General features: G+C 44.6%; 1 protein-coding gene across 3 annotated transcripts in view; it reads right to left on the bottom strand.

Moving 5' to 3' along the window:
- Positions 1 to 10,405, bottom strand: part of Sfmbt2 (Scm like with four mbt domains 2) — a 181,052-nt gene that overhangs the window by 6,204 nt on the left and 164,443 nt on the right. For all 3 annotated transcript variants that reach the window (XM_013349026.2, XM_026783078.1, XM_026783077.1), the window contains exons 19-20: positions 9,505 to 9,768; positions 8,286 to 8,414 (exon numbers count right to left, since the gene is read on the bottom strand). In XM_013349026.2, coding sequence (XP_013204480.2) covers positions 8,286 to 8,414; positions 9,505 to 9,768 — 393 coding nt within the window. The remainder of the gene's footprint in view (positions 1 to 8,285; positions 8,415 to 9,504; positions 9,769 to 10,405) is intronic.

Below are 10,405 nucleotides of genomic sequence, written 5' to 3'. Positions count from 1 at the left end.
CCTCAATAAATAAATAAATTTAAAAAAAAAACAAACAAACAAAAAAAAAATCCCTGAATTCAAAAGCATGGTCCCATGGAAGCCACATGGGATACAGAGAATACAGACAGACAATTCAATGACATTAGGAGAACAGCTCCTACTAAAATGACTAACTCAGCCAAATGATGAAGATTAGGAAAACAAACAAACAAACAAACAGAAATCCTGGAGCTAAAGAACTGAGTAAGTAGAACAGCAATACATACAGGTGGGAGCCTCAGCAACCAGGCAGGTAGAACTCCCAACCTGAAGAGAATTCTTTTGAGATAACACATTCAGACACAGAAGGAAAGAGGGCAAAGAAACAGCTGAGCCTTAGGAGAGGCCACAAATGAACTAACAGTCAATGGGGGGGGGGCACAGAAAATCTAATTGATTATATAATAGTCATAAACAACTGAAATCTTAAGAAAAAATATGGACATTCAGGTTCAGGAGGCCCGAAAGACCACAAAAGGCCACAGTGTAGTCAACCTATGCACAAGAAAGACAGATTCTAAAACAGGAAGAAAAAAATGCCAAGTTACACTTTAGGGAATCATTGTAAGATGACAACAGATTTCTCATAGACATCTTAGCCGTCAGGAGGAAATGCCACACTAAAGTCCCAAAAGAATGAATACCGGGCTGACCGGAGCTCTATAGCAAGACCTGATCTCAACACACAAATAAAATCCGACTTCCAAGAGCCAACATCTTACAGACACCTTCCAGAAGAAATGCATCATCACCAAATTGAGTTTCTAATAAGGAATCCTATACCTAGAAGCAAATTCCATCATGAAAACACAGGCAATCCTCAGAAAGAGAGGTACTCAACCTCAGGACTGTTTTCTCCCCGTTCCACTGCATCTTGCTCTATCTATACAACAGGTGCCGTATTAAAGTGATGTTCACCAAGTGGTGGCTAAATTCTCTATAGAAGAAGGGCACAAAAACTCACTCCAAAGACCACTCTGTTAGCCTATGTCTCTGCTTGCTATTACAACCTGGTTTATTCATGTAGATGCCATGGGATTGTGTGGCTGAGCGTAACTGTGACTCGTTCTCCCTGTTTCCCAAGACAGGGTTCATATTCCAGCAGGAATAACTGAGGACTGATGAGATCAGGAGTGAGGTGATGCTAAGGGTCAGTGGTAACAAACTGAACTCAACCCTACATTTAAAAGGGAGTCAGTTCTCAGGCTGTTGGTGCAAAGGGCAGGAGAGTAACATACTCCACAGTGTGGATTTCAAGCTGGACCACCTGGAGCAGATGCGACAGAGATCACCCTTCAATCTCTCCTCCCAAGAACCTGCTTGCCTGAATTCGACAGAGAAGCTAACCTTTCATCTCTGGGATGCAGAATGGGAACTAACAGCTGAACGATGCTTCTAGTTGCAGGCTAATTCATTAACACTAACCAATATCATTGATTAGAGACCCTTCAATTTGCCTTTTAGCTCAGAAGAATAAATCTTAGAAATCAGACCCAAGATCTAAAGATGGGAAGTGCTTAAAACTGCAGCTTCCTCGTATAAGCATGTGGGACATTGGCATTTTCCTCCAGCATCTCTGTCAGTCAACATTCACAAAGCATCTGTACAAGGAGGTGACTCTAAACTGAAAGAGAATGATGAGTTCTGTATATGATTGGCTATAAAGACATACACGGCATCCTCTCTTTTTAATTTTAATTCTTTTGAGAATTTCATATGCACGTGTTGTATTTACATCATGTCTACTTCTCTCCTTCCCTGTTCCAACTCCTCCTGTTAGCAATCCTCTCTAGACTTGGAAAACAATATTCTTTCCAGAAGTTCTTACCCACCTAAGATGTACTTCACTCCCCTATGTAGGCACAATGAAGGCATGTGACCGCCTCCCAAAATGGCTGATGTTCTGAAGTGTGAGGCTATGGAGGGGAAGCAGTGGATATTGGGAAAACATTTCAGGCAATGATGGGACATCTGTGAGCGTTCTCATCTTTCTTACAAACTGAGCTCCCAGTGTGTAGAATTTTAATAGAATGTAAGTACTGAGTCATGTGTGCTGGAAACTGGGAGCTGATTACTGTTGTTTGGCTAAATAGACACACTGTCTTGTTGCCTTTTAAATATGTATGTTTCTATCCATAGACAAATGCTACTCCCAGCTTGTGCTCATTCTCAAACAAGCATTTTAAACTATCCTTTCTATGGTCCAGGGAATGCTGTGGCAGAAGACAGGGAAAAGAACTCCAAAATGACCTTCTGGGCAAAGCACGGCCACTGCAACCATGCATTCCCAGCAGCTGTGGATGGCTGCACTGGGTCTGTGTAAGAACTGGCCCCTCCACGGTCAGGCAGGGATGGAAAAAAGCCTCAGGGTGACCCTACCCCTCACTGATGACCACAGCAGGCTCCTGTGGATAGCTCCAATCCAGTGGTCACAGAGGTGACCCTGGACATGGCTATACACCCAAAAGTCCTGACTTTTGAATAGGGACTAAAAAATAAAGTAAGTCATTGATAGAGAAGCGGGGGTGGGGAGGTAAGAGGAGGTGGGAGGGGGAGAACGGAATCAAAATATATTACATGCAGGTGTGAAACTGTCACAACAAAATTAATAAAAAGGAAGAATTATATAATAAATTGGGCTTAGGGGCACTCTCCATCTTTACTAAAGCAGATGTAAATCCACGACACATTAAGTCAGCAATTTAAAACTGAGTGTTAACTACGGCAATAAGAACATTCTATAAAGGGAGGCTCAAAATCAAAAGGTGGAAATAATGAGAAGATTCTACCTGCCTGATACACGGCCGCTGATCTTGCTTTGCTTTTTAGCTCTTTTTAACCTACTAAAGTATGCAGGTTATAGAACTATCAAACCTTAGTTATAGTTGTATAGAATTCTGTCAGCAAACCATGAGGAGAGATAACCAAATGCTTGGCACCTATGGGTGCATTCTTTTAATTATGTGTTCCAGCTATTGGCTGTGAGTGCCGTAAAGGAAACCCTGTCTGGGGATGGCTCATTAACAAATTGTTCATACAAACACGAGGACCAGAGTCCAGATCCAGGGCATCCCTGAGACAGCTAGGTGCAGCTGTGTGTGACTGTAATCTCAGCACTGGGAAGGAAGACATGGTAAGATCCCTGGGGTGTGCTAGCCAGTCAATCTAGCCACATCATGGAGTTCCAGATTTACTAAGAGAGCCTGTCTTTAAAAAAAAAAAAAGAATGGAGGGGCTGGAGAGATGGCTTAGTTCAAAGCACTAGCTGCTTTTGCTGAAGACTCACAATAGCTCTAAGTTCAGCTCCAAGGGATCTGGTGTTCTCTTCTGGTTTCGGTGGGCATGTGCACTCAAACTTACACACACACACACACACACACACACACACACACACACACACACACAGAAAGACAAATAAATAAAAGTCATGAGATAAGAAAACAATTCAGAAACTGATTCTACAGTGACATTACACAGAAGATACTGGGCAGTCAGCCTAATTGTTCAAAGAAATACTATATTCTTTCCATTCACTCTGAACAAGGACAGGGTCCCATAGCTCTCTCTGCAAAACAGTGGTAAAGGCCACCCTGGGGTCACAGCATTAAGGAGAATGGCAGATAACTGACGCCATGCAGCCTGGATGAGACCACTTAAAATGATGTCAAAGACCTCGAAATGTCATTCTCTGACCTTTTCAGATCAGATGCCCCTCCTGTCCTGGTCCTAGACTTCCTCCAAGGAGAAAAAAATGGGAAGTAATATTTCGCTCCCCTCTCCTACTCAGCCAGCAGCAGTGATAGAAGCCCCAAGTTTATAGGGGTTTCAACTTTGAAGTCATGGATTGGAGTGTGGGAAAGAGACCATGCTGCCTGGTGTGGATGTCAAGGCTGGCAGCCGGGAAAAGAAGCAGACTGAGGCCACAACTTTGAAACTCTCCAGGAGCTGATTTACTTGAGTTCCACAGAAGCAGCCTCTGGACATCTGGGACTAAGCTCAACAAAAACCCCTGGACAAGAAAATGTGTGGCAGGAAAGGGTTAAGGCTAAACAATCTGATTAATTAGCAATCTTTCAAGTTCCTTTTTATCTGGAAAAAAAAAAATCAACCAAAAGTAAGCCTGATATCTAGAGGTGGAAAGTGCTTAAAATGCAGTCTGTCCATATTTGAGCCAGCTGAGGGCCCATGATTGCTACTTCTGTGTTCTCAACGCATTTCTCATTCTTTCTAAATGATGGAGAATACGACACCTAGATGTCATGGTTTTGAGAAGACCATGCTACTCAGAATACAACCAGGCCTCTAGCTCCCAGGCTGCCTGCTAAAACCAGCCAGATTTGGCAACTGAACCATCCTGCTGTCATTGTTGTGCAAAGACTAACCTGAGGTTAACCCTTATTTTGGACTCACTCCTGCTTTAGAGTTCATATAGTCAATGCTTGTTGCATCTCATAGTGGTGTCGGGAAGAGAAATGGGTAAGCAGGAAAAAGCTGGGCAAAGGGGACACAGATACGACACCGTAAATCACAGGAGAGCGAGCGGGGAATTCCCGTTCCAAGAGGCTCAGAGGTAACCTTTGGTTTGGTTTGAAAGAAGTTTGCTTTTTTTTTCCCCTCATGGATTATGTAGGTTAACACACCAGACTCACAGTTGATTGAATTTTTATAGATATGCTCCTGTATCATCATAAATGCTAGCAGATCAGTTGTTTCATTGAATAGGTTCACTAATGGACTACTAACTTTAAGGAGATGAATTTGGATAAACATGAAAATTAAGCCGATTCACCCTAATCGTAGAACATCTTGAAGGAATAAGATCCGACACGAAAGTTACACCCAAGACAAGGAAAACTAATACTTGGCAGAGTTCTGTAAAATATGGCTGTTCTTTAATGGATATTTCTGGGTTGTGAGGGCATCTAGCTAAAGGGTTCCTTCTAAATGCTAATGTGTTAAAGCTGATAAGCTCTGGGATTCTGACCTGATCCTGAGGACCATGATGGATGCACTGGATAGGTCACCAAGAGCTTGCCTTGGAACCTTGCCCCTGTCTTTGTTTCCTTTCCTATCGCCATTAAGCATACAATTCTGCTTCACCATGGTGCTCCGTGAAGATACTGCCACAGGAGCTCAGGAAAGCAGACCCGCATGACCACGGACTAAAAAGGCTAAACTTCTCTCCTTTAAATAGGTAGGAAAATGGAAAAGAACGGGGGGGGGGCAATGGAAATGAAGAAGAAGACGACTAAAGTTGTCAATTTTATAAAATAAACGACTCCCTCTAGCCGCCTGCTTCTCTTGTGAGCAGACTGATTGGCCATGGATGAGCACATAGATCATGCCATTCAGGACTGTGTGTTTAAAGACACATTACAGATGCATGGACTTTCACTGTATAATGTTCAGATTTGCAGCATGAAATTAGAGAGAATAGATTTTACTAAGAGACTGCCACAACGTTTCAGAAATAAAAGGTCCGTCTGCTGGTAATGGGGACTGTGGAATGCCTGCAATCGCTCCTGGTGATTAGAACCATCTCTGAATTCCTAACGTCTCTAGGCGTGAACACACACCGCTATTATCATGCTGTACGCTGTGATCTCCTGTGCAGGCCGGTGAGTAATCTGCAGGCACCTAGTTCATCTGACAGCTCAGAAAATGCTGGGGGCCTCACCCAATCAGAGCACCGTCATTTGCACAAAATGATGATAGAACAAATTAGTAAAAATAAGTCATTAAAAGTCTAATGGGCCAGAAAGAACTCAAGTGTCCACACACTTTAGACAGCCCAGCAGGCAACACTTCTTTTTTTTTTAACAGTTGAAAATCCCTATTGTGAAATGCAAAATTAATTGGGAACAAGACTCATCCATTAAAGCCCACCTAACGTCTAAATCAAGGACAAAGCTTTTAGCTGATGGCAGAGGAGGTAGGTGGAGGAAGCCTGTGCCCACTCTGAATCTACTGTGGGGATGTGCCAATTGTTCCTTTCCTTGAAACATTCTGAGATATTGGTCAGGTAATCTAATAAAAATGGTTGGAAACTGGGCGTGGCCGTGGGATATAAAGGAGGACTTTAAAGAGCGCTTCGGCTAATCCCTCCCCATGAGCCAGCTTCCTACTGAAAATTGCACAAGGTACCAACACAGATAACCACTTATGCAACAGTTGGTCTTGAGTTCCCATTTAACTTAGAATCTAGAAAGTGAAAAAACAATCTATCCTTTATTCTGCCATGTTTTGAACATTATAAGGCATTTAGCAGGTGTTTGGTCAGTGTATGTTGAATATACAATGGGCCAACATATATACAGTATTAAACCTATATAGATAGAATTTGTCAAGTACTTGAATACAATGGGGTTCTGCTTGGTTTTTGCCAATGTTTGGCAGTATCACTATGACTAAGAACCAATCAGGGAAAATGTTGCCCCAGGCAGTAATAGAAATGGGTTTTCTAACTATTGCCTTGTGTTTGTTTCCAAGACGAAAATGCAGTTTTATCAATAAGCCCCGTATCAGTTAGGCTACTGTTGGACATGTTCTCTGTCTTGTCTGTTTGTTGCAATGAAGGGAACAGGTCATTGCCCTCATTCTTAAGATGTCTGTCTGCCTCCCTGTCTGTATCCAGAGCAGAAGAGCTGTGAATGCCAGAAAGCCAAGAACTGGACCTCCTCTCTGCTCCTGTTCGTGCCTTCCACATGACCTTCTCTGGAGTCTGCAGAAGTTTCCAGAATGAAGAAGATGAATCACTTTGTCTCATAGATATCCCAGGCAGGAGAACCTGGATACCAAGAACTTCTCTTGGGAGTGGGAGGTGGAAGATTAGGATGTTCACTAATTTGCTTTTTATAACATTATTAGATAGAAAATTCCCCATGTGTCTGGAAAACCAAACCTCTTTTTTTTCTGACTTAATGTTTAAAATTTATCTTCCCTAATTATTGGCTTGTTAATCTAAAAACAGACTCGATAGGCATACCTTTAATCAGCTATATGGAAAACAGTATTTACATAATACTTAAAAGTCATATTTACTCTGTAAGGCTGTCCTGGTTAGATTTTTGGGCTGTTTTGTTTTGTTTCTGTCAATTTAACATAATCTAATGTCATTTGGGAAGAGGGAGCCTCAGTTGAGAAAATGTCACTATCAGACTGACCTGAAGGCAACTCTTCGGAGCATTTTCTTGATTAATTATTGATAGAGGAGTGCCCAGCCACTAGCAGGTAGCCCTGGGTAGTATAAGAAAGTTCCCTGAGCTGGACATGATAGACAAACCAGCAAGCAAGTCCCACCAAGTCTCTGCTTCGGTTCCCACCTCCAGCTCCTTTCTCGACAACCCTTCATGAAATACCTTAAGCTGTAAGATGAAATAAACTCTTTCCGCTCCAGGTTGCTTTTGGTCCGTGTTTTATCACAGCAACACCATGACAAAAGCTGGCACCAGAGAGTGGGCTACAGCTGTAGATGAGGGTGGAGCCTAGAGGTTCCCTCCCCACCTGGTACTGGAGAGTGGGCTACAGCTGTAGATGAGGGTGGAGCCTAGAGGTTCCCTCCCCACCTGGTACTGGAGAGTGGGCTACAGCTGTAGATGAGGGTGGAGCCTAGAGGTTCCCTCCCCACCTGGCAGTACCACATATGTCTCAGTCAGAAAACCCTCATCCCTGTGAGACAATTAAAAACCAGAAACGAGATTCTCATGACAAGCACCACGGATGCTCAGCATCACAGATGAGCCCACTTAGGGGCGTCAACTGTGCATGCAGATGAAGGGCACCTGAGACTTTCCTCCTACCTGGTAAGTCATAGAGAAACCAGGTAGGATGGGTAATTTCTTTAGGATCTAGTTTCTGGGCTGGGAAGACAGCTCAGTCAGTACAGTGGTTGCATAGTGAGTATAAGGACCTGATTCCCAGAATTCACTTTTGCAAAACTAGGTATCCTGGTATATGCTTGCAATCCCAGCACTTGGAGGGCAGAGACAAGTGGGTCTGTGAGGCTCACTGATCAGTCAGCCTAGACTGCTAAGTGAGTTCCAGGCCAGTGAGTGAACTTGTCTCAAAAAGGTGGCATTGTTTGAGGAATGACACCCTGTGGTGTCCTCTGGGCTTCACAGCCATATGCACATATATGTACACACATAAGTGCATGTAAGTGCATGCACGTGAACACACATACACTTATGTACAAACATACAGACACAGAGAGACGAGACCTGGGGTCCAGGAAACAATACTGACGACACAGTAAGTCACTGTACCTGCTCCTGAAAGATCTTGGCCAAGGGCGCGCAGTCCGTCAGCTTGATGAATCGTACCACATCTGTGACGGTCCATTCCAGAGGATTGCTCTCCAGGATCAGTCTTTCCTCCTCCTGCTGCTTTGTTTCCTGCAGGGAATGGGGCAGAGGGTTGTCACTGCACACTGCAGGGCCAGTTTCATCTTTCTAATACCCTGTATGCCTCAGCCACACTGTGGGACCAGATCGCCTACTTCTCTTGATATCCTAGGACACACAGACAGTCATAGGGCTCAGTCTCTATGGAGTTTCTGTCTCTGGTGATTTCTCTACCTGCCACGACCTAGGTGTCTTCAAAGGTTCAAAACCATAACAACAAAAGGTACAGCAGGGCTGGGAGACACGGGCAAAATGCTTGCCATGGAAGCATAAGGACCTGAGTTCGATACCCACATCACACATTCAAACAAACAAACAGACAAACTGGTGGTGCTGGAGAAGTGGAGACAGATGGATTCTGAGACCTGCTGGCCAACCAGCCTAAGCTGCTAAGCTCTAGGGATAAAAATACTGTTTCAAAAAATAAAAGAGAAGAAACAGAGTGAAGAGGAAATGGCTTCTAAGAAATGACACCTGAGGTTGACCCCTGACCTCTAAGCACACCTATGAACATGCACACCTGCCCCACCCCATGGCACAGTGACTGTCAATCCTGAACACCTAGTTCAGAAAACGCAGGGCTTGGCTACTAATGAAGCATCACCGATTACAATACAGATACTCCAATTCTGAGGAGTACAGCCAGACCCAGGCAATACACTGTTTGCCTTCGCTAAGATGGTGCCAAGGACGTTTGCAGCTGTCCACAGACCATCTATAGGGTTAGGGGGGGGTCAAGTATGATGACTTAACACATTGAGGTGTTAGAGAGGTGTCCCATGGAGGAGAGACTGATGCAGGATTCAAGTGTGGAAATGGGAGATGTAGAGATGGCAACCTCTCCATCCGCATGACTGGAAGCTGCCGAGAAATTGAAGCCACCATCCCAGCAACATCTCGCTGGTGCTTCCTCAGCCTCTCTACCAAGAGGTAAAATCATCCTTTCGTTCTCGGACTTGGGAACTCTGACAGAGCAGCTACATTCATTTCTGACATCTTTCGAGTTTTTCTTGAGCCACACCCTGAACCCTACTCCATTTCCTTAAAGATGAGCCACGGACCCTCCATTCTCTGAGCTTACCTCTGGCTCCTCGGGCCTAGCAGGAGGGCCCTTGTCTCCTTCATCAGCAGGCGTAGCGGTTGGCACTGGGCGGACCCTTCGTGCCCGCTCCACTGGAGGCCGCTTCACAGCTTCTGAACTGCTCCGCAAAGTCACAGCCCTCCGGGGCCGGGCAGAGGGTACCTCTGCTGAGGAGGTGTCCGTCTGGTCGTCTCGGACCTCGGAACCAGTTTCCTCGCTCGCGGTGTCATCCTCCAGGGCCTCTGCATCCTCCTCCTCGCTTTCCTGAGATGGAGGGGTGCGTTTAGTGGGGCAAGTTGACAGGGACTCTCCCCGACACTCACACTGCCAGGCCCTCATGCCACTTGGCTTTCCTTCCAGAACAAAGCTCTGGCTGGGCAAGGTTTGTCCCTGAAGGCCTTACAAGAGAGCCTTGAAGAATCTTCTGACACAGCCTTTTCCTAACCAGTAGTTGAACAGGTGCGATTGGTTCTCAGTACATAAGGGGCTGAAGGAGAGTGTCTTGTTACACACTGACACCGTCTCTCAAAAAAAAAAAAAAAAAAAAAAACACCCAAGGGCTGGTAAAGTGCTTGTCATGCAAACACAAGGACCTCAGTTTGATCCCCAGAAGTCCTGTGGAAAACCCAGGCCTTGAATGGGTGGAGGCAGGTGGATCCCTGGGACTTGCTGGCCAAAAACAAACAAATAATGATGGGTTCCAGATAAAAGTAAGAAATTCTACCTCAAAAACAACAACACAGAAAACAGAACAAAAATCTCAGGTGAACTTTATCCTGAGGAATGATGACAGACTGACTGACCTCTCATCCTCCCATGTTTGTGTACACACACACTCACACACACACACACACACAGAGAGAGAGAGAGAGAGAGAGAGAGAGAGAGAGAGAGAGAGAGA

This window comes from Microtus ochrogaster, chromosome 16 (genome assembly GCF_000317375.1).
Source record: "Microtus ochrogaster isolate Prairie Vole_2 chromosome 16, MicOch1.0, whole genome shotgun sequence".
Taxonomy (NCBI): Eukaryota; Metazoa; Chordata; class Mammalia; order Rodentia; family Cricetidae; genus Microtus; species Microtus ochrogaster.
Note: the sequence above shows the minus strand (reverse complement) of the source record. Positions and strands in the feature narration are given on the sequence as shown.